A 22,589-nucleotide genomic window follows, 5' to 3' on the forward strand; every position below is an offset into this window, starting at 1 on the left:
TTTTTTTTTTTTTAAGTTGAGAGGTATTTAATTGATTGTGAAAAAGCATGGTGCATGGACCTAAGTTCAAATCCCTAGCTCCCAAGCAAAAAGCCAGGTATGATCTCACCTGTACCCTGAAACCCAAGTGCTGGTAGGAGCGGAGACAGAAAGCTGGCTATTGATCAGCCTAGCTAAAAACCAGTGAGCTCAGGGGGCACAGAAATATCCTGTCTCGGAGAAGCAAGATGGATAGCCCAAGACCTCCTCTGGCCGCTACATGTTTGCCATGGTCAAGCACACACCTGAGCATGAGTGTGTGGACACATAATATTCTTGTACACACACTCAGAACAAACTTCGCCCATAGAAGTCTATCTTTAAGTTTTGTACTGGGAAAGCACAGCTGGAATGGGATGTTGCCAGGCCTTCCCAACCTTCTCCCTTCCTCCACAGTGACACGCAGGGCCTCCGTCCTGGACTAGCTGTGTAAGGCGGCGTTTATTCCTGATTATCTTTTCAGTTACCTGGGAAGGTCCTTGAGCCTGTCTATTCTTATGCCTCCAGGCTAATTCTGGATTCCTCAGGGTGTATGTGTGTGTGTGTGTGTTTGTGTGTGTGTATGGGTGTGTGAGTGTGTGTGTGTGTGTGAGTGTGTGTGGTGTGTGTGAATGTGTGGGTGTGGGTGTGAGTGAGTGTGTGTGGCTGTGTATGGGTGTGAGTGTGTATGGTGTGTGTGTGTGTGAGTGTGTTTGGGTGTGGGTGTGTGTGAGTGTGTGGTGTGTGTGTGGGGGGAGGTGATACAACAGAGTGGTTGCTAATCACACTGACTCTGAGTTTCAATCCTAATACTCCTGGTTATCAGTTTGTGATACTGAGCAAGTTTGTTAGTCTTTTGAAACCTCAGTTTTCTCATTTGTGAAATGGGGTTGCTACTTGTTCTTCCTCATGGAAATGGTTGTGAAGATTAAATAGGACCAGGCATGTCACAGGCTTAGTTAGCACTGTGCTTGACATTTGGTAAGGCTCAAAATAGGATTGCTTATTAATATCCTGTGGCAATATTACAGCTTGGCCTCAGGAATGTAGGGTCTATGAGTCCTTAAGTAACCACCTGCCACCTTCTCTCTGCAGGGTATCAAAAAACCATTCACTGAGGTAATCCGAGCCAACATTGGGGATGCCCATGCTATGGGCCAGCAGCCAATCACCTTCCTCCGTCAGGTGAGCCAGCCCTCAGGAAGAGGCCACTGGGGGGTCCTGAAGTGGAACCTGGGGGGTGGGGAGGGGGACTAGAATAGCAAGCACTAGCATCCCTCAGGGATGTGCCACAGAAGTAGCAGCCCTTTCAGGTACTTGGTGTCCCTGTTTCTTTCTCTTAGCAATTCCCCTTCCAATGTTATCAAAAAAAAAAAAAAAAAAAAAAAAAAAAAAAAAAAAAAAAAAAAAAGCCTTACTGCACTTTGGGGTTGGTCTGGGATAGGATGCTTCAGGAAGGCTCTTTTCATTGTCAGGCCTGGGGTCCTGACAGAAGAACTTAGGTGAGGGTGTTCCTCTATGTATGTGGACAGAGAGGTGCAAGCACAGTGGAGTGGGAGGAGGTGCCCCAGGGTGAAAATATAGCCCAAAGGGAGCCCCTGGGCTTGAGTGTCAGATCTGTTGCTGACCAGCTAGTGCCTTTGTGCATGTGGAAATCGTCAGGATGCCTCGGAGGGCAGATGGAAGTCTGCCTCCAGCCCAGTCAAAGGGCAGCCACAGCCACCTGCTCTCAGTTGCCTCCAGGGTAATGCAGCTCCCTCAGAGGGGTTCTAGGTGATGGTGGTGTCGGGGTTTATGCCTGAATATCCATGGCAAATGTTGCATGGGCTGACATGACAGTACAGGATCAGCAGGCAAGAGGTAGGCAAAGCTTGGTAGGAAAATGCCGCCGGGCAGCCTGAACTGAGATAGGAGACAGGGCTATGGAAAGCTTTTTCCTGGAGAAGGACTGGGCCTGTTTCTGACCAAAATAACAGGCTAGGACGGGTAACAAACTCTGGGAGTGGACAGCTTTGTCCCCTTTTCCCAGCCTGTGTCACCACCTTTAGAAGGGGCACAAAGTAGGGGTTCCCTCACTTTGGGGCAGAGGGCTATTGGGGCCTAGAAGGCCCCAGCCATACTCCCTTCGTAACAGGAGAACGTGCAGCAGACCCTGGTCTGAGGAGTACCCCGCAACCGTTGCTGAGTTTCAGAAGACTGGAGATGAGTGGTTTAGGGTCCAGCATGTGGAACTAGGGGGCAAACAGTACTTCTGCCAGAGGAGAGGCAGGAGGAAGGCCAAGGTCCCTGATTGTAAGTAGGAGTGTGGGTCTGGTCTTGGGTCGAGAGTAGGTTCCCAACAGTACTTACCTTTGCAGGCAGTGAAACTCATCCCCAAAACCAACCCAGCCCCGGGGCCACAGTTGTCCTAACGTCATGCATGGTGTCAGCTGCTTGCAGCCGTCATCTGTCTCTCTCATCTTCATAATGCCCCTGGGAGAGGGGGAGGCTAGGTTATTGGAAAAGCCAAGAAGCTGGTTAGTCGCCAGACTGGTATCAGCGCTGTGACCTGTTCTGCCCTTTAGTAAGCCTGGCGTGGCTCCTCAGCTGCCAGCTTTAGACAGGTGTGCTTGGTTTCACTGGCACCTCGTCACACAAAGCCTCAGTTAATCCTCTCAGCTTTCGAGTGTAGGGTGATTCTGTTACAGGGAGGAAAAGCCGTTCCCGCTTTCAGATCTGAGGATTAGTCTAGAGGAAGAATAGGAGGAGAAGGGCTCAGGCTATGTGTCTTCAGGGGTCTTACAACCCTGTTCCTGTCAGCAAGATTTTGCTGCCTACGGAGGCCTGACCCCTGGCCTAGGAGGCCCTCTAGTTCTTATGATCCTGGATGTTTGGGTGGTTCAGTGTTGTTTGTGGAAGCCTCGTTTGGCACCCCATTCTTGGGCCAAGCCTCGGTAGTATTGCCTCTCCGCTGCTGAGAGCCAGCATCTTCCTCTTTGCTACCCTGATCTTCTGGCTCCGCCCTCATGGAGGAGCTGTGGCACAGGGTTTGGAGTTGTCGTCTTCTCACTTTACCTTGCCTGGTGTCCTTTGTGCTTGGGGTGCCATATTGTGAACTCAACTGTACCCTCTTTCTATAGGTGATGGCACTCTGCACCTACCCAAACCTGCTGAATAGCCCCAGCTTCCCAGAAGATGCTAAGAAACGAGCCCGGCGGATCCTGCAGGCTTGTGGTGGAAATAGTTTGGGTGAGGCCTAACTTGCCAAGGTCCTCAAGGGTGTGAAATAAATGTGGGTTCCAGGATGGGTCTGGGCCCATAAGCAAAGGGCTATGAGGTGACGGAGTGTGTGGGAGGTGGCTGACGTTCAGAGTGTATGCAGATGCAATACTCACCTTCCGATGTACGAAAGCCGAGATCATGTCATGAGTTGGATACTTATAAGTACCGCCATCCTTCTGCATTCCGGCTTGTTTAGGCCACCAAAGGTTTAGTTCAGCGACCACCCTTAGCATCATGAGGCTAAATAGAATGTCAGTTCCCAGCTTTGCTCAAGTTTCTTACTTCTGTGGCATTGTCTGAGAAATGGCTGCTGTTTGTGTCTGGGGCTCTCTCTGCCTTTCTTCAGTTTAGTTGTTCCCCTTACCTCTCCCACTCACTTGGCTGTATTCCTTCCACCTTGTGTCTATTCCTCCTGGTAGAAAGCTCAGGCCCAGGCCCAGGCTCAGCCGTCTGCCTCCTGATAGAGCACCAGGTACCTTCTGGCTCCACGGAAGAGGATCATGGGACTTGACCCCCTGTGGATGTGAAAATGATGTTTTCCCTCCCTACCCTGCTTGGCATCCAACTTTTGGCTCTTTGTTCTCAACTCATCCTGTTTCCTGTTGATCTCCTCCGCTCTTTCCCCAGCGCCTGTACAGCATTCTTAAAGCTTTCTTAGGATGTGTGCCCTGATATTCTGAGACCCAGAGCCAAGAGTGAGACAGATAGTTTTCTGAATTGCTTGGTCAGGAAACAGCCCCTTGCTCTCTGCCTCCCTCCATGTTCCCTCCCCGCTGTTCTGCTTGGCTCCTTGCTGTGGGCTGTGGGCTCACGTGCTGGCTGTGGTGACTCCATCACCGCTCTTGATCTGGACACTGCAGTGTCTCCCGTTAGATAGGGGCCGATGTCCCCTGCTTCTCTGACTGGCAGCCTGAGCTCTCAGCCATAAGGCTGGATGTGTGGCAGGGCATTTCTTATCCCGTACCCTCCAGCCAGCATAGAGGGCGAATGTGTTTCTCAAAGACCCAGTGGCCCTGAGATTTCCAGAAATTCTTCTGGGAAGGCAGGGGGAGGGGAGCTGGCTTTATGTGTGTCTAATGTGAGTGGGGGAGGGAATGACCTTTGACCTTTGTTCTGCCCAGTAAATCTCATCTATTGATTTTTGTCCCTTTTTGTCAGCTAGGGTTAGGGGGTAGGTGTGAGGCCGCGCACTTGGGGTGTTATAGCAGACCAGTAAACCATAAGGATTTTGTGGTCCACTAGGCTCTGTCCCAGGAACGTTTGAGTACAGACCAGGGAAATGCATTCTGAGTATTCTGTCTTTAAACAAGGAAGTGTTTTGTCTCCACTTCCTGCCCTTGTAAGAAAGGCTAGTGTGTCTGCTAGTGCTTCGTGTTAGGTGACATTACAACCAGGCCCTGACCACTGCAAGAAAAAGCTAGTGTGGCCCCTCTTAAGCAGGGATGTTGAGGGTCTCACTTTCTTCTGTCTGAGCCTTAGGCGACCCAAAGTGTTTCCTGCCATAGGAGTAAAAAGAAATGGAATGTGTTAGTGTTCTCTAGGAACATGCTGACCCAAGTGGGAATTATTGAGTATGTATATGAAGGTTTTTTAAATTTTTAAACATTTTTATTTTATTATATGTATATGGACATTTTGCTTGCATATATGTCTGTGTACCACTTGAATGCCTCGTATCTGTGACAATGAGAACACTGGATCTCTTGGAACTGGAGTTACAAACAGTTATGAGCCACCATGTGAGTGCTGGGAGTTGAACCCAGGTCCTCTGGCAGAACAGTGTTCTTAACAGCTGAGCCATCTCTCCTGTTCATTTAGAAATTTTTAAAAATTTTATGTATATGTTTTTGCCTGCTTTATATGTGTGTGCCCCAGCTGTGTGCAGTGCCCATTGAATTAGAAGAGAATGTCAAATCCTCCTGAAACTGGAGTGTCAGGTGGCAGTAAGCCACATCCCGGTGCTAAGGATTGAATCTGGGGCCTCTGCAAAGACAGCAAGTCCTCTTAATTGCTGAGCTGTCTTAAAGTTCATCCATGTTTTTCTCATGACCTTTAAAGTTGTTTTTTTCCTGAGCCAGGCATGGTGACATGCCCTTTAATTCCAGCAGTCAGGAGGCAGAGACAGGCAGATCTGATGAGTTTGAGTCTAGTCAGAGCTACATAGAGACCCTCTCTTAAAAAAAAAAATGTTTCTTACTAGTGCTCTCTTTATTGTCCATCTGACAAGCAATTCAGTCCTTAGGTTGTGTCCTGACTATGAAAAATCCAGGTGGGTGCCATGGGAGTTGTCTTACTTCACTCCGGACCCAGCGTGGAGCAGGCTCTATTCCCCACACTGAGGGACACAAGTGGCTGAGAGGAATGGAGCGTCTGTGTTCATGGAGTGTACTCCCACTTTTGAAAGAAGCAGACAGTAATAATAATTGGGCTGGAGAGAAGGCGCAGTCCTTAGGAGCATGTCTTACTTTTCCAAAGGACTGGAGTTGAGTTCCCAGCATCCACACATTTTTATGTACCCATTAGATCTGGGTTTCCACATCTAGTTGCTTGCACATGGTTCTACAGAACTTGAGAGAACGGGTTGACACTAGTACTCCAAAATAGCTCCAAAAGGCTGCTCACAACTGCCTTTAACTCCTGCACTCGGGGGAGGGGGCTCCAACGCTTCTTGCAGGTGCTTCCATTCGCATGCATACACCACACACAGATACTTAACTGCATAATTCTTTAAAAAGTAACTCCTGTGGATGTTATATGTATGTCATTTGCAGCTTTCATGACTTATGGGGTAGAGGCAGAAAGCTAGAGGAGTACGTTAAGAGAGAGTTTAAGAGAACAGACTGGAGCTTGGTGTGGTGGGGCATACTTTTAATCTCAGTACTCAAGAGGCAGAGGCAGACAGATCTCTGAGTTTGAGCTCAGCCAGGTCTACATAGTGAGTTCCAGGCCAGCCAGGACGATATATAGAGACCCTGTCTCACAAAACCAGAAAATAATGAGCAAAGGTTGGCATCCAAGCTCAAGAGGGGGGTGAGTGAAAGAGAGCTTGCACGTGCACCCTAGATAGAGGGCACAGCACAGGCAAGGATCTTGAGGTTCAGGACTGGGTGTGATCCAGCAAAAGGTGGGGCTGGGAATTTGGCAACAGTGATGTGCCAGTTTGTAAACTGGGAGGTAGATGAGCAGTCACTCAGGGAAGTGGCTGCTAAGCAGAGGTGTGTGGCGAGGCTCGGGGTGGTTTGTGTTGGTGTTACTTAGAACTCTGAGCTATTTTGGAGTACTAGTGTGAACCCGTTCTCTCAAGTTCTGTAGAACATGTGCAAGTGACTAGCTAAGACATGGAAACCCCGATCTAATGGGTACTTTTGTTGTAAAAGATGCCTATGTCCCCGGTGTGAGCACTACTTGATACTTTAGAGACTAAGACTCAATATATAGAAGATGCTCAGTAAACACTGGGTGGAAGGATGTGTGGGTGGATGGATGAGCCCAATAAGTAGGTAAGCATCTTGCCATAGCCCAGATGGAAAGAGGCCCCACCTTAGTGTTCACCGCCATCTTTATCCCCAGTTAATTACATGGATGTCACACTCATTCTATTGAACCATATGTCTTGCCTCTAATCATCATCTTGCTTTTGTTGTCTCACAGGATCTTACAGTGCTAGCCAGGGCGTTAACTGTATCCGTGAGGATGTGGCCGAATTTATCACCAGGAGAGATGGTGTGCCTGCAGACCCAGACAACATTTACCTGACTACTGGAGCCAGCGACGGTATTTCTGTATGTGCAAAGATGGCTGCTGCTTGTTTGTTTATTTGTTTGTTTTTCAAGACAGGGTTTCTTTATGTAGTCCTAGAACTCTCTTTGTAGACTAGGCCTCAAACTCAGAGTGCTGGGACTAAAGGCATGTGCTACCACACCTGACGGTGGCCTGTTCTTATCCCCAGTGTTCACTTAGGTGATGCACAACCTTGCAGGTTAGGGCCAAGTGTTTGAGGTAGCTAGCTAGCCAGGCAGGATACAGATTTGGTAGGTAGAGCAGGCCACCCTCTGGTGCCCCGGTTCCAGTAGCTTCTAGTCCCTGATAGTTTGCATGACCCTAGATACAACTGCAACATAAATGTCCTTCCAGAGGATCCACCAGTGGGTCCTGCTGCTGGGGAGCTATAGGAGACCTGAGGTTGCCCACTGTGTTGCTCAACACGTGCTGTGTTCTTCCTTTGCCAAGCATTGCGCTAGATGTTGGGGAGACCTTTGGAAACCAGGTTCGCCACTTGGTCTCTGCTTACGTGCCAGTGTTATGACAGACTAGCATTAACATCACATACATAAAGGTTACCTCCTGAGTGTTCAGTTTCTGTTCTATAGTGAAAAGAATATGTACTGTAACAGCAGCAGGAGCTACAAAGGCCCTCTGAAAAAGACTAAACGAAGCAGGGATGTATGGGGGTAGGCAGGAGAGGAAGTATCTTCTAAGCTGAAGCGTGTCCGCAAAGATCTTGATCTGGAAAGAGGCCCAGTGTTTTAGACATGAATTTCAGGTGGATGAGCTCACACAGTGGGGGATAGTTACCAAAAATAAGGCCTTGGGAAGCAAGTAATGGCTAAGTTCTATAGGGCCCTAGAAACCACGCTGAGGACTTAAGTCAGAACATTGGCACTTCAGTAAAAGTGGGGAGTCCGCATGATTTAATCAACATGCAGTTCAACTTTGGCCTGGCCAGAAAGAGCCAAGTAACAGGAAGTGAAGGAGCACACAGAAGATGAGGGAAGAGCTGAGTCATGCTGGGAGTCATGCTGACTGAGCAGTGGCGTGGGGCATGAGGACTAGCATCGGTGGTTACATGGCTGAAGACTCTTCTGTGGCATAAGATAGATGACTAGAATTGGTGGTTATGCGGCTGAAGACTCTTGTGGCACGTGGCAGGCTGACTGAAACTAGTGGTTAGGTAGCTGAAGAGTCTGCTGTGGCCTCGGCTCAGTGAACTAGAGTCAGTGGTTACGTGGCTGAAGTCTGAAATTGTAGTTTGTGGAGGGCATGGCCTCCTGGGTTTTGATTTGTTAGCTGGTTTTGTTCATTCATCAATGCTGAGGATCAGATCTGGCCCTCGGCATGCTGGGCAAATGCTTGCTTACTTAGCTGCACACCCCTATTCACTTTGGGCATATTTCTCTTAGAGGCTCTAGCCTTCTGCTAAGCACCATTAACATATGTGGTGATTGCTATTATCTTTTCTATCTAATTTTTTTGTTTTGTTTTTCCAAGACAGGGTTTCTCTGTATAGCCCTGGCTGTCCTGGAACTCACTTCTGTAGACCAGGATGGCCTTGAACTCAGAAATCCATCTGCCTCTGCCTCCCAAGTGCTGGGATTAAAGGTGTGCGCCACCACTGCCTGGCTACCTTTTCTATCTTATTGGGGCTCTTTGTCTCCTCACAGGCTCTTGTTTTGAAGTTGAGTGTGTTTCCCAGGGCCTTTCAAATAGATAATGCATTAAACTCCTACTGGAGCCCATGAGGAAATAGGCCCCGAGACAGTAAGTGCGCACCATGCTTTCCAGTCTGACAGGATTTTTGCAGCAAGGAATTGAACCTCAGATGAACCCCGTGTACACATGTAAATTGGAAAGTCTCCCAGCAGACAATTTTAGCTTGCTAATTCAGAGAACCATTGCCATTTTCACCAACACCTCACATGACCCCACAGCTTGTTTTCTTAAATATAAATAAAATGTAAATATGTACCCTGCTTTGCTTAAAAGTAGGTGGAAGTACCATGTGGTAGCTGGTGGGACCATGTCAATAGTCTCCTGTAGCCATGGATGGCCAACCTGATGATTACATTGATTAAGCTGAGTTTAAATGAGACTATCAGGGTGAGGTCTGAATAATTCTAGGGCAGGACCAGCTTGGAGACTGTTTTAGAAAGAGTTTGCTTGTTTGATTGGCTAACTGGTTGGTTGGGTGTATTGAGACATGATCTCACAATGCAGCCCAGGCTGGCCTCAAACTCATGATAGCCCTCCCTCAGCCACCCAAATACTGGGATTATGCATGTGTTGCTCCATACCAGTGTCCAGTCTTTTACTACATGCCATGCATTATGTCAAGAACTTAAGACATTCTATGTTTCTTACTGCCCACAGTACCCTTCATGTTCCTGTTAAAGAAACGGAATCAGGGAGGTGAAGCAACCTTGATAGGCTTGCACTAGAGGCCCCTGGTAGACAGCTGGGGCTAGAGCTCATCTGGCTTGTCTGCCCATTGCCTCTTGAAGGATGGGAGAAGCAGCAGGAACCCTATAGATTAGCTGTGGGTCTCAACCTCTTTGGGGAATATTGAATGTCTCTTTCACAGGGGTCACCTAAGACCACATGTAAACACAGATATTTACATACGATTTGTAACACTAGCAAAGTTACAGTTATGAGGTAACAATTAAAATAACTTTAAGCCGGGCAGTGATGGCGCATGCCTTTAATCCCAGCACTTGGAAGGCAGAGGCAGGTGGATTTCTGAGTTCAAGGCCTGCCTGCTCTACAGAGTGAGTTCCAGGATAACCAAGGCTATACAGAGAAACCCTGTTTTGAAAAAACAAAAAAAAACCAAAAAAAAACAAAAAAAAAAGAAAGAAAGAAAGAAAGAAAGAAAGAAAGAAAGAAAGAAAGAAAGAAAAATGATCATGAGCTGGAGAGATGGCTCAGTGGACAAGAGTGCCTCTTCCAGAGGACCCAGGTTTAATGGTTTAATTCCCAACACCCAAAAAATAGAAAAAAGAAAAATAAATAAATAACTTTAGGGTTGGGATCACCACAACATGAGGAACTGCATTAAAAGGTTGTAGCATTCGGAAGGTTGAGAACCACTGCTGTAGATGTTGCTTTCTGTTGCAGACGATCCTGAAGCTCCTGGTCTCTGGTGGTGGCAAGTCACGGACAGGAGTGATGATCCCCATACCGCAGTACCCCCTGTACTCTGCGGTCATCTCCGAGCTCGATGCGGTCCAGGTGAACTACTATCTGGATGAGGAGAACTGCTGGGCTTTGAATGTGGACGAGCTCCGGCGAGCATTGCGGCAAGCCAAAGACCACTGTGACCCTAAAGTTCTCTGCATTATCAATCCTGGAAACCCCACAGGTCTGTACTTGATTCTGGCCACGTTCTTAGGAACTTGGAGTGGCTGGTGTGCCAGACACTTGACTACTCAAAAATTAAGTTAAGCAAGGTTTTTTCTGTTCCAGTTTCCCAGTTCTCTCCAGATTTGTTAACAGCTGTGAGACTCGCCTCAGGCCACCTCAGAGGAGGAGAAGCGGCACCTTTTTTTGGTTTTTGTTTTGAGCAGGGTTTTATTACTGGCAGGACCTGTTCTTTTTCATATTTTACCTCCAATTGTAAAGGCTCATCTCCTTGAGGTTGTTCACACAGACTGTCACTACTCAGGCTAAGGTCATTTGATGCTAAGTCCCTCTTGTTTCTCAGCTGGATTCAGAATGCTGGTGTATGGAGTTTGGCTTTTCCTTTGAGAAGAAAATTCAGTATTTAAAAAAAAAAAAAAAAAAAAGCAAACAACCACAAGAAAGCCTGTTTCTAGCCGTTGAAAAGCACTCAAATTTTGTATATTTTTCTTAAAAAAGAAAAAGCAGTATACGGCCTGTTGTGACTCCCCAGATGCCGACTCACAAGAACGCCTTTCTCCTTTGTTGAGCTAAGTTGAATTGGGGCCAGAATACATTAGAGTTGGTTGTGGAATCTGCTGCTCTGAGATGTGAAACGAAGCTTCAGTCTGCTGAAAACAACCACTTTAATTCCTGAGTGCAAGCAGAGGTGTAACTGGTACAGACACTTGGCACATGTGCTCCAGTGCCTTGGTGGGGGGGGGGGGGGGGGTGGAGTTCTACCCACGATGCACTTCAGGGAAACTACACAGGATTGTATTCTCAATTGTGCTGCAGATCAGCATCACAAAGTGAGCTTTGAAAACCTCTCAGACCAGTCTAGACAGCAGTCTTCTCAGATGATGAGAACCACTTCTTTAGGACTGGTGGTTCCTAAACTTCTAGCTTGTTAAAGTGAAAAATGTAGGCTGTGCTCACTGACATTTTAATGACTGGGCTAGGGCTGGAGAATTGGCAGGTCTACTCAGTCCAAGATGACACTTCTGCTGATCCCAGGGCCACACTTCGAGCAGCAAGTCCGGCAGCATTTGTATGCTGAGTCGGCTGTTGAGTCAGTACTTTTTTGTTTGTCTTTGGAGACTGTGTTCCTGTCTGGTCTCATGCTTGTTGTGTCATCTGGGCAGGCCTCAGACTCACAGCAGTCCTCCCCAAAGCTCTGAATGCTGGGATCACAGGCCAGTGCCCCGTGGCTTGTCTTTTAAGTCAGGATTTTCTACTCAGGCATTTATGTAAATGTAAATCTTTTTACTTTAGCTGCCTTGGAGAACACACCTCCTGTTCTAAGTAAAGAGATCCTGTGGCTGTATATTATTATAAATAATTTTCCCTCTCTTTCTTCCTCTCCCTCCCTCTCACTCCCTCCCCCTCCCTCCCCCTCCCTCTCCTTCCCTCCCTCTACTTCTCTCCCTCTCCCTCTCCTTCTCTCCCTCTCCCTCTCCATGTCTCTTTCTCTGTCTCTCTGTCTCTGTCTCTCTGTTTCTCTGTCTCTGTCTCTGTCTCTGAGGCTGAGTCTTACTATGTAGCTCTGACTGTCCTGGAACTTACAATATAGACCAGGCTTGCCTTGAATTCACAGACATCTGCCTACCTCTGCCTTCCAAGCCCTGGGACTAAAGGCATTCTTATGAGAGTAACTTATGAGTGGGCACCATCTTTCCTTGCTTTCTGGGGTCTTAATGCATGGAAATCAATCAGCTGCTAGAAGAGGGGGTGGTAGGAAATGGAAACTTTCCAACCACATACCACAGCCAACTTGGCTAAAAGAAGTCCAAGAGGCTTGAGATGTTAAGCCAGGGTGCTTCTGGTTTCAAGACGAAAACCCAACTCAAAAGTGCAAGACAGTATGGTGGAGCTGTGGAGTCAGGGCATAAAGCGGTAACCTGAGTCAGCATTATTGTGTTGGGTTCTCAGCTCCACTGTCCTCTAAGTTGGGTTCCTTTTTAGAATCTGTCCTTGGATAGACTTCAGCAGCTCCAGCCACTGCTCATCAGATCAAACCTCAGAATACACCTTCTGCGATCTCACTGAGAGCCGTAGCCCAGGAACTCACTGACCCATCTCGGGACTCTGATAAGACAGCTCTTTTACTTATTCCCTTAGAAGTCCTCCTTAGGCTGGCCTTGAACCTGCAACCCCCCTGCTTCAGCACACCAAGTGCTTGGGTTAGAGATGTGTGTCACTACACCTGGGGGTTAGGCCAGGGCCATTTCTCTTATCTCCTGCTGGGGTGTCCTCACAGGACAGCTGTGGTATGTAACAGGAGAGAGAAGATATAATCACAGATGTTTCTGTCAGTTTATAGGGAATTTCTTAGGCTCATCTTCTGGTTTGGCTCTTAGGCACCTCTCTCCAGCTTTTTAGGCCTGTACCAAAGCCGTGCCTTATGTCTCCTCAAACTGGCCATAACCTGACCCCCATAAAGCCATATATGACTTTCTCTTATTCTCTCAACTGTTCATGTTTGTCTCTTTGGTGTCCTCATGCGCAGTGATTGCTGAGTCCCAAGCCCTGGGTAAGCATAAGCTTGTCTTTATTTCCAAGTGTGCATCGTGTATAGCAGTGGACTTTTGTATCTTTCCCACCCCTTTTCCTCCACCAGGCTGAAGCCTTCCCAAGACTCTGTTCCTCACTGTGTTCCCCTTTGCATTTTGTGAACATGTTTTGGTATATTCTAGTGCTCACATCTCTGCTTATATTCCAATCGGATATAGTTAGGAGATCATGAGACCCCCCACCAAGGGTTTTCAGACTTCATCTACCCACAAACTCTCCAGCCCCTGTCTGCAAGAGAGTGCTGGTTCCCTATAGAAATCAAGGCCTGTTATTCTGCTGGAGTCCCAGAGCCTCAAGCTTGCTTCTTATAAAGCCTGGCTGGTGCTTGATGGCCAAAGACATTTCAGTCCCTTATTTAAGCAGTTGGCTTAATTTCCCTTAAGAAAGTAAAAATCCTGACTGAATCATTTTAAGATACACTTCTATATTTTTATAGGCATTTTTCATATCATTTTGTAGATAAATGTATAGACATTTTTTTCTTTTTAGCTAGAAAGTAACATTCTACATGCTTTTCTCCATTATGATGTCTACACATGCAGAAATTATGTATGTATCTATATTTGTACATATATGCGCAACATACATATATGCTGTACACACAATAAAGAAATCAGCAAGCCCGACCAAGCATGCCAGAACTTCCTGGTGTCACACTCAAAGCCAGAGAAAAACGCAGTGGGACGGTTCTACTCCCACCTTCTTACCCTTCACTCTCTGTCCCGGTGGTGTGCCTGCTGACACAGCCTCTTGCTGTTGGACGCCATTCTCTAACATGGGTAATGGGTGTGTCTTCCCTGCTGGTGTTGAGGCAAGTTCTGAGGAAGCCAGGAACAGCAGTGTGCTCTCTCAGTGTGCAGAAACAGTTGGCCGGAGATACCAGCCTGGCTCATTCATTCGGTGTTCTGCAAGAACTGCTTTGAGCTCTCAGGGTGGATGATGAGCTGGGATTAGCTCGCTGCTTCCTTGTGGGCGTGTGCATCTGCCTTTCTGGGAAGACACCCACAGTTTTTGTTCAGTAACTCCCGAGCAGTTTCCATATCAACCAGTACAGGTCTCTGCATTGCTTGCTGCTGGCGTGTAGTCTAGGAGCGTTAGCTAGGGACCCGCCAGTCTTATTTCTCCATCACTGTGACATTCCCACACTTCCTGCCCTCCAGAAAAGACACATCATGCACACACATGCACACTGAAGTTGTAAGGATAATGGAAAAGTTAGGTGTGAAAGGCCATTCTTTCCCCATGCCTGACTTCATTGCGTGGGACAGAAGTGGAGCCTGTAGGCAAGACTGGAGCTTGGCTTGGCTGCCCTGCATAGCAAGTAGGAGGGTAGTCTCTTGGGATCTTCAGGATCATAGGACACCAAAGTGATTTGGGTGGGAGTATTACTTGGGGACAAGTTACATAGCATTACAACCTACATTTTGGTTTTCTTGGGGATTTTGTAGGCCAGGTACAAAGCAGAAAGTGCATAGAAGATGTGATTCACTTTGCCTGGGAAGAGAAGCTTTTTCTCCTGGCTGATGAGGTAAGAGCCGTTCCGGAGATTGGCGGGGTAAGTTCAGAGGTGGAGGGGGCAAGCACTCCTGTATAGGGGAGAATTATTATTACTGAGGTCTGATTATTCTATAGCCAGAGAGAACTTTCTAGGCAGAGTGATTCTGGGCAAGCAAAAGTGAGGATGTTCATTTTCACCCTATGGATTTGGGACATAAGTTATCTCTCTGTTGGTTTGGACTCTAGTGGTATTCTGCACGCCTGCACGCACATACACACACACACACACACACACACACACACACATTCTCTGTATGCGTGGGAGACTGAGATTTCGCTATATAACCCAGGCTACCCTAGAACTTACTGTATAGCCTAGGCTGGCTTTAAATTCACAGCAATCCTCCTGCTTTAGTCTCACAGTGCTAAGACTACAGATATCAGTTAGCACACTCTGTTAAATTTCAGAATTTTAACAGATTACTGTAAACTTGGAGGAGGAGGAAGAAGAGAAATCACGATGATGATGATGATGATGATGATGATGATGATGACCATATATATATATATATGTGTGTGTGTATATGTATATACATATATATATGGAGCCTGGACTCCAGATCCTACTCCCTTCATCTCTGTATGTTGGCCTCATACATGGACTGTCTTCCCAGCCTTGAAAACAGCTTTTCATCCTTGTAATTCCAGCAAGTTTACACCTGATTGGTTCAACTCGAGCCACAGTCATTGGGCCAACCACTCTAGCCTGGAGTTGCAACATGAAAATTGCTGTCCTGAAACTCACTCTGTAGACCAGGCTCGGATTTCTGAGTTCGAGGCCAGCCTGGTCTACAGAGTGAGTTTCAGGACAGCCACAGTTACACAGAGAAACTCTGTCTCGAAAAAACAAAACAAAACAAACAAACAAAAACCATGATATTAAAAAAAAAAAAAAAAAAAGCCGGGCACTGGTGGTGCACACCTTTAATCCCAGCACTTGGGAGGCAGAGGCAGGTGGATTTCTGAGTTCGAAGCCAGCCTGGTCTACAGAGTGAGTTCCAGGAGAGCCAAAGCTACACAGAGAAACCCTGTCTCGAAAAAACCAAAAAAAAAAAAAAAAAAAAAAAAAAAAAGAAAAAGAAAATTGACCAGGCTCAGGCCAGGTGCAAGTTCTCCGCCCTTCCCAAACTCCCACCTGGAAAACCAGGGAGGCCTTCCCCGAAGGAAATGCATGAGCTCCTACCTAAAAGAGGGGGGGTGGGGGGTAGCTGCCCTGTCGGGGAAGAGGCTGAAGCCACTCCTAGGGTGCAGCTCCCTGCCTCTTGGTGGTCCCCATCTTCCTGTCTCCTTTACTCTCTAGTCATCTGTGAGCCTGTGAGGATCTCAGGTCCATAACTGTAACTTCTCGAATGCCAATCACGAGGCCTGGGCTTCCCATTCTTTGTCTGATTTGGAGGAAACCGTGAGTCCGCCGTAGCTCATTGACACTTTCCCTTCATTTCAGTGTGTTTATCTTTTCCTTTCTCTTTAAGCACCCTGCTCCGTTACATTTAAATTGCCATAAGTAATCATGGATCTAAAAACCTTACTTTCTAAAGTAAAAGAGAGAGGCATCAGTGAGACCTGGGGATTCCGTCTGGAAGTGTACTGACTGCCCCACTGGTCTGGGAGGAGGACAGGGCCTCTGACTGCCCCACTGACCCAGACAGCTAGCTTCCCTGAGTGCGGAACAGGCCGGGTGGTGTTTCTAGGCTGTGAGTGCTAGATCCAGAGACTGGGAAGTGCAGGGGGTGTGCTCTGGCAAAAAGAGGAGAGACAAACCTGGCAAGTGGCATAAAGGACATCCACAGAGATCACCCCAGAACAGAGGGTGGAGGACAGGAAGCTGCTCCCTGCTAATGGAGGAAGGAACAATGCTTTAGGAGGAAGCTTGCTCGGGAGGATGGAAGTCCTGGTGTCACCACTGGCCCGATGCGTTAGACAGGCATGCTAGACATGGTGAATGCAGAAGTCAGGGAAGCTTCAGGGCTCTTAGGATCCAGTCTGAGGCTTCCCCTTGCTTGTTCGCGAAGGCTCCTTCAGGCGAATTCTGGCTTATCTGTGGAAATAGTATTGGAAGTGGAGCTGGCTGGTTTGTTCAAGGCTGGACTTTGTGACACCCCCCCACACACACACACAACTGGTTAACTCTTTAAGCCCTCTTGGGTGTAGACTGTTGACTACTCTCAGCCTTCCAGGAGGACTCATCGAGAGTGTCTTGTCTCCCCTGCAGGTGTACCAGGACAATGTGTACTCTCCAGACTGCACATTCCACTCCTTTAAGAAAGTGCTTTACCAGATGGGGCATGAATACTCCAGCAACGTGGAGCTCGCCTCCTTCCACTCCACCTCCAAGGGCTACATGGGCGAGTATGTGGGCCGCTACTCCTCTCTGCCACTGGCGGGTCTGCTTGGTCCCAGAGCTTGCTCCCTCCTTTCTGCCTGCTGCTCTACTTGTGGTCTGCCCACATGGTTAGAAAGCAGTCTTCATCCCTTGCCCCTGGTGTAAGAATCAGGAGACTGGCTGCATCTCTCTGGCAAATCTAGTGGTATAAGAGCCATCCTTGCGCAGAGGCTCCAGGGAAATGTGGCCAGGCTCAAAAGAAACCAGACTGTGGATACGTGATGGGAATGAAAACAGGTCCCCCAGAAGCTCTAAATCTGGAATCTTCTGTTCTAACATTGCCTTAATTCTAAGGGTCCATGAAGAGAAGGGTTAGATGGATAGGTACCAAGCTCTGTGTGCAAGGCTGCCTTAGCACTGGGGTGGTTTGTAAGACCAGTATTTGTGACTAGTACTTACTGAATGCTTACCCTGAGTTGGCAGCCCTGAGGACCCTGCCATCACAAGGCCAGTATGCCCCCAAGGAGTAAAGAACTGGGCAAAGAGGAAAGCCATGTGGCAGGTGGAGAACTGAGGTCAGAGAAGAGGTAGGACTGCCAGAAGGTGGGACTGGAGTAGGCAGGGAGACATTTGGAGAACATTCTAGGCCGAAGGAATAGCATATGAAGTCTGAAGAAATGTTTTGGTTAGGTCAAGGGTGCTGTCTCCTTAGATTGTTCTTGGCTTAATTTGATGTAGATTAGGTGTATGAGTTAGGTTTCAGGGACAGCGGCTATAACAAAATGGCCTGAAAGTACAGAGGCTCAAAAAGAGTGACAATGTATCGTTTCTTTTTGACATAATGATTCAAAGATACCAGGAAGGCAAAGCTGGGCTCCTTAAGATTGTTTAAGGGCTGTGGCCCGTGAGTGTGCTCCTTCAACATGTAGTACCCACCTGCCACACAAGAAGGGAAAAGAAGAAAGAGGGTGCTTGTCTCTCCTTGTAGGAGAGTGACTTTGTAGTGTTACCTGTTTACCTACTACTGGCCCCAATTCAGCCACAGCTGCCTGCTGGGTATTGAGGGTGTGGTGTTAGAGATCTGTCGTCCGCTGCATTTATGAGGTCTTCCTATAACTGGCCACGTGTTCCTTCTACTCAACTCTCCAGGTGCGGCTACAGAGGGGGCTACATGGAGGTGATCAACTTGCATCCTGAGATCAAAGGCCAGCTGGTAAAGCTACTCTCGGTTCGCCTCTGTCCGCCAGTGTCGGGACAAGCTGCCATGGACATTGTTGTGAATCCGCCGGTACCAGGAGAGGAGTCCTTTGAGCAATTCAGCAGGGTAAATCTGCCTGACCTATGTCCATCACTGCCATTGTCAGGGTCATGGTAAACGAACAGCCACCACTCCGTGTAGCCGTGTACCAGATGGTGTGTCTGGGTGTGTCCATCCACAGCCATCTTTCAAGGGGACGCCATGATGTCTCTTGGTTTCCAAGCCACCCTCATGAGTTAATTCTAAAGACGCAACAGAGACAAAACAGAGATGCAACAGTTTAGAAGTGGGAAGACTGCTCACTATGAGCATCGATCCCAGTGAGAAGTGGCAGGGTCCCGGGAGGAGAGCCTGGGGAAGTAACTAGGTGCCACCGCATCAATGTGAAACCCAACAAAGCCATGGTAGATTGTAGAATCTAAACGTTAGTTCCAAAATGATGTAGCCCCCCTCCTGCCCCCAAGGGTGCATAGAGGGGAGGTTGGCTTGTTTGTTTTTTTTTGGACACAGGGTTTCGTAGCCAAACTATTTTTTAATTCAAAAATTCCTGCTTCAGCCTCCTAAAGGTTAGGATTACAGGTGTACCTACCACACTCTCCCATCTCTCTTTTACTCCTCCTTTTTTTTGTAGTAAAATACAAACAACTAAACTTTTTCTCGCTTTAAATATACACTTCTGTCCTGCTGTAGTGAACGCCTTTAATCCCAGCACTCAGGAGGCAGAGGCAGGAGAACCCTTGAGTTTGAAGCCAGCCTGGTTTATAGAGTAAGTTCCATGACAGCCAGAGCTATTCAGAAAGACCCCATCTAAACAGACAGACAGACAGACAGTTCTATTTCATTAAGGCAAGCCATTCAGATTGTTGTACAGCCCTCCCCCATCCCATCCATCTCAAGAACTTTTCCATTATTCCCAGTTAACACTTGAGACCTAGTAAACACATAGTTCTCCATTCTCCCATTTCCTCAGTTCTTGGCAGCCAGCATTCTACTCTGTCTCCATGAATTCCCCTAAGACATATATACATAGGTCGAATTATACAGTGTGTGTGCTTCTGTGACTGGCTTATTCCACTTAGCACAGTGTCCTCTAGGTTATCCCTGGGGAGGCCTGCCTAGAACAACAGAGGTCTCTTTAGGATTGAAGGCTGGGTCATATGTCATTGCGTGGCTGTACCATATTTTGTTTATCTTCTCATCCTCAGGCCTCACCTGGTTATCCCTCTTGTACAGCAGGACTTGCAGAAATCCCGATTGATTCTGTTCCAGCTTTGGATCCTTGTCCAGCTCTGGGACTGTTGATGACTCTGCTCTGCCTGAGTCTGTGTCCATGTACACCGCACTGACAGAGAATACAAAGGGATAGTCCCTAGGTGACATGATGGGGCTGGTCTCCAAGGGAACTCGTGACTCTCACTGAAGTGTTTCTAGGGTATTGCACCCAGGGCCAGGGCCATTCGGACTGCTGGATGAAGAAAATCCTTGCAGAAAGACCTGTCCGTGCGTCTATGCCTACCGTCTTCCCCTGCCCATTTACAGTGTTTGTTACCTGCAGCTCATCTTCTGTTAATCTGTTCATGTAGCCTTGTCTAGGATCACTGATACCTGTGCTTTCTGTCATCATCAGGAAAAAGAATCCGTCCTTGGTAATCTGGCCAAAAAAGCAAAGCTGACAGAAGATCTGTTTAACCAAGTCCCAGGGATTCAGTGCAACCCCTTGCAAGGAGCCATGTATGCGTTCCCTCGGATCCTCATCCCTGCCAAAGCCGTGGAGGCAGCTCAGGTCAGAGTGAGGACTGGCTGTCTTCCTGGATTCACTTGAGCTGTCTCTGACATGGTTGGCTTCTTGCTTTGGCGAGCCGTGGTGCTGACCTTAGGAGTTCTGAACTCTCTGAGCATCCTGGATAGAAGCAGTTTGCCATGTGGTGGCGTCCTAGAGCCCCAGCTACAGCAGAGTATGGTGGTAATAGATCGAGCAAGAGGCTAACCCCAATGAGAGTCCAGGATGGACCTCCACGGTGCTACTCTTGGGGTGGAGGCATTGCTCAGCTGTTAAGACACTTGCTGCTTGCAGAGGATAAGCCTGGCCTTCATCCTGTTCCCAAAGACGCCAGGCATGCACGTAGTACACAGGCATACCAGCAGGCGAAAGGCTCATACACATAAAATAAATACACCCAAAACCCATTAAAACAGCAAGGCATACTGACCCTGGAGGGCAGGACCCAAGAGGAGTGTGATACTAATGTTGGAGAAGCAATGAGAGTCCTTAGATATTGCCTCCTGCAGCAGTGATTCCTAAGCCTGAATATTCACAGTAGATGCCTTGGGTTTGGTTTACTGAGTCTTTGGGGGAGCTGAGAGCCTGCGCTTCCAAGTCTTCATGTGCTATCGAAGATCCTACTTTGAAGCCCAAGGGAAAGTAATGTGTCTGTCAGTAGCATCCTCATCCTACCCTGGAGTACCTGGATACCTTGTTAGACACTAGCGATCCAGGCCCACCCTACATGCCCAGGATCAGAACCCGCCCCCCCCACCACCACCACCACAGCCCAAGAATCCTGAGGGATTGTTGTTATAGCCCACTCTGTTTGACCTGACAAGGTACAATCTAAAACAAAAGTGATTTCTTTTGGCTCCTTAGGTTATAGGTATGGCCCACTAGTGGGAAGGCATGAGTCACTTGAGGCTGGGGCAGAAGCACAAGGCTGCTTGCTCACCTCTGGGCGAGGATGGAGAAGCAGAGGAAGGGGAAGCCAGGGCAGGTTTTCTTTCTCCTTAAATCCCAGCCACTGGGTATGTTCTCCACATTTCCTCTGGAAATGCCTTCAGCCACATGTTTAGAAGTGTGTCTCCCTAATGCCGGAGGCTTTTCTAATCCAATCCGGTTAGCTTTCTTAGCCATCATTAGCACTGTCAGCGGTGGCGGTGGCTTGGAGGCTTATCTCCTGAAAGCCCTCCTGGATTTAGATGCCTGGGCCTGTTTTCAGATCATTTGCATGACTTGTCACATAGACATCTGCAGTTTGTGCCCATTGAACAGTTGCTAAGATGGGGATGGAAAAACTGGAACCCTTGAATGAAGATCAGGGGTGTCACAGCCCCTGCAGTTATAGCCCAGGTGAGAACCCACTGTGTAGCTCAGGCTGGCCCTTAATTCATGGCATACTTTTTGTTTAAGCTTCTCAAGTGCTATGATTATAGGTGTAAACCAAAACCAGCTCTGTTTTGGTTTGGGTTTTTATTGTGTGTAGGTGTTGTCTACAACTAGGCATGAATCTCAAGTTCTGTCCTCTTCCCACAGTCCCATAAAATGGCTCCAGACATGTTTTACTGCATGAAACTCCTAGAGGAGACTGGCATCTGTGTCGTGCCTGGTAGTGGCTTTGGGCAGCGAGAGGGTACTTACCACTTCAGGTAGGATACTTTTATTTTTTGGGGGGGGAGGTGATGTTGGTCCCTTGGGTTCTTGCCTTAGAGACTGTAGAGTGTGAGCCTAGTTAGTTTTCTGTTACCATCATAAAGCCCATGTCAAAAGCACCTTGGGAGTTATGGTCCATGCTCAGGAAAAAGCCAAAGCAGGAACCTGAAGGCAGGACCTGAAAGAGAGCACAGAGGAACACTGCTCACTGGCTTGCTTTCCATGGCTTGCTCAGCCTGCTTTCATATGTAATCTAGGACATCTGTCCAGGGGTGGTACCACCATGGTGGCCTGGGTCCTTCTACATCAATCATTAATCAAGGGAAAGCCCCCAAAAATTTGTCTATAGGCAAATCAGATGGATGGAGTTATTTTCTTGAGTGAAATTCTTCCCAGATAAATCTAGCTTGTGTCACGTTGACAGAAAAATGAACCAGGACAGCCTGGCACGGAACAGGTGGGGGTTCTATAGCTCTTTGGTTACACTACGGGCCATGACACTATCCTGGGCCTCAAAGCCTCTTAAGGTACTACCCTGAGACAGAATTAGGTCCACAAACCAAGAGGCTGTTTACAGCCATGCCTTGTCCAGCCCTGTACAGATGGACACACGGATTCCCAGAGTTGTTTAGGCAAATGTTCCTCACTGAAGCCAACTCTGTTCAGAACACAGTTATTTCTTCATAGCCCTTGCGGCAGAGTCTCTTGTAGCAGATGCTAAAAAAAGAATTGTCATGAATTGCTGACATCTAGAGCCAAGGCTTTGCACAATCAAAGATATGGGTTGTGTCCTCAGACGTACTAATTGCCTACCTGGCCCTTTTATCCTTGGCCAGGTTCTCTGCTGTGATCCGTGATCCATATGAAATGGAGACCTGGGATTACAGTGTAGCCCAGGGAGATCCTGGCTTCCATGCCTAGCACATCACCAAGAGTATAGTTGAGTTGGGAAGATGTGGCAGGACTGGAGAGAGAGAGGTCACTTTTTGTGAGAACTGGAAATGTCTTTGAAGTGGAACCTG

At 47.8% G+C, this 22,589-nt stretch overlaps 1 protein-coding gene across 2 annotated transcripts in view; it reads left to right on the forward strand.

Annotated features, from left to right (window-relative positions):
• Window positions 1–22,589, forward strand: part of Gpt2 (glutamic--pyruvic transaminase 2) — a 34,274-nt gene that overhangs the window by 8,365 nt on the left and 3,320 nt on the right. For both annotated transcript variants that reach the window (XM_031340663.1, XM_031340664.1), the window contains 9 exons: window positions 1,114–1,203; window positions 3,138–3,246; window positions 6,931–7,061; window positions 10,174–10,417; window positions 14,457–14,536; window positions 16,778–16,914; window positions 18,038–18,212; window positions 19,774–19,929; window positions 21,451–21,563. In XM_031340663.1, the coding sequence (XP_031196523.1) occupies window positions 1,114–1,203; window positions 3,138–3,246; window positions 6,931–7,061; window positions 10,174–10,417; window positions 14,457–14,536; window positions 16,778–16,914; window positions 18,038–18,212; window positions 19,774–19,929; window positions 21,451–21,563 (1,235 nt within the window). The remainder of the gene's footprint in view (window positions 1–1,113; window positions 1,204–3,137; window positions 3,247–6,930; window positions 7,062–10,173; window positions 10,418–14,456; window positions 14,537–16,777; window positions 16,915–18,037; window positions 18,213–19,773; window positions 19,930–21,450; window positions 21,564–22,589) is intronic.

The sequence above is a fragment of the Mastomys coucha genome, unplaced genomic scaffold (assembly GCF_008632895.1).
Source record: "Mastomys coucha isolate ucsf_1 unplaced genomic scaffold, UCSF_Mcou_1 pScaffold22, whole genome shotgun sequence".
NCBI classification, from domain to species: Eukaryota; Metazoa; Chordata; class Mammalia; order Rodentia; family Muridae; genus Mastomys; species Mastomys coucha.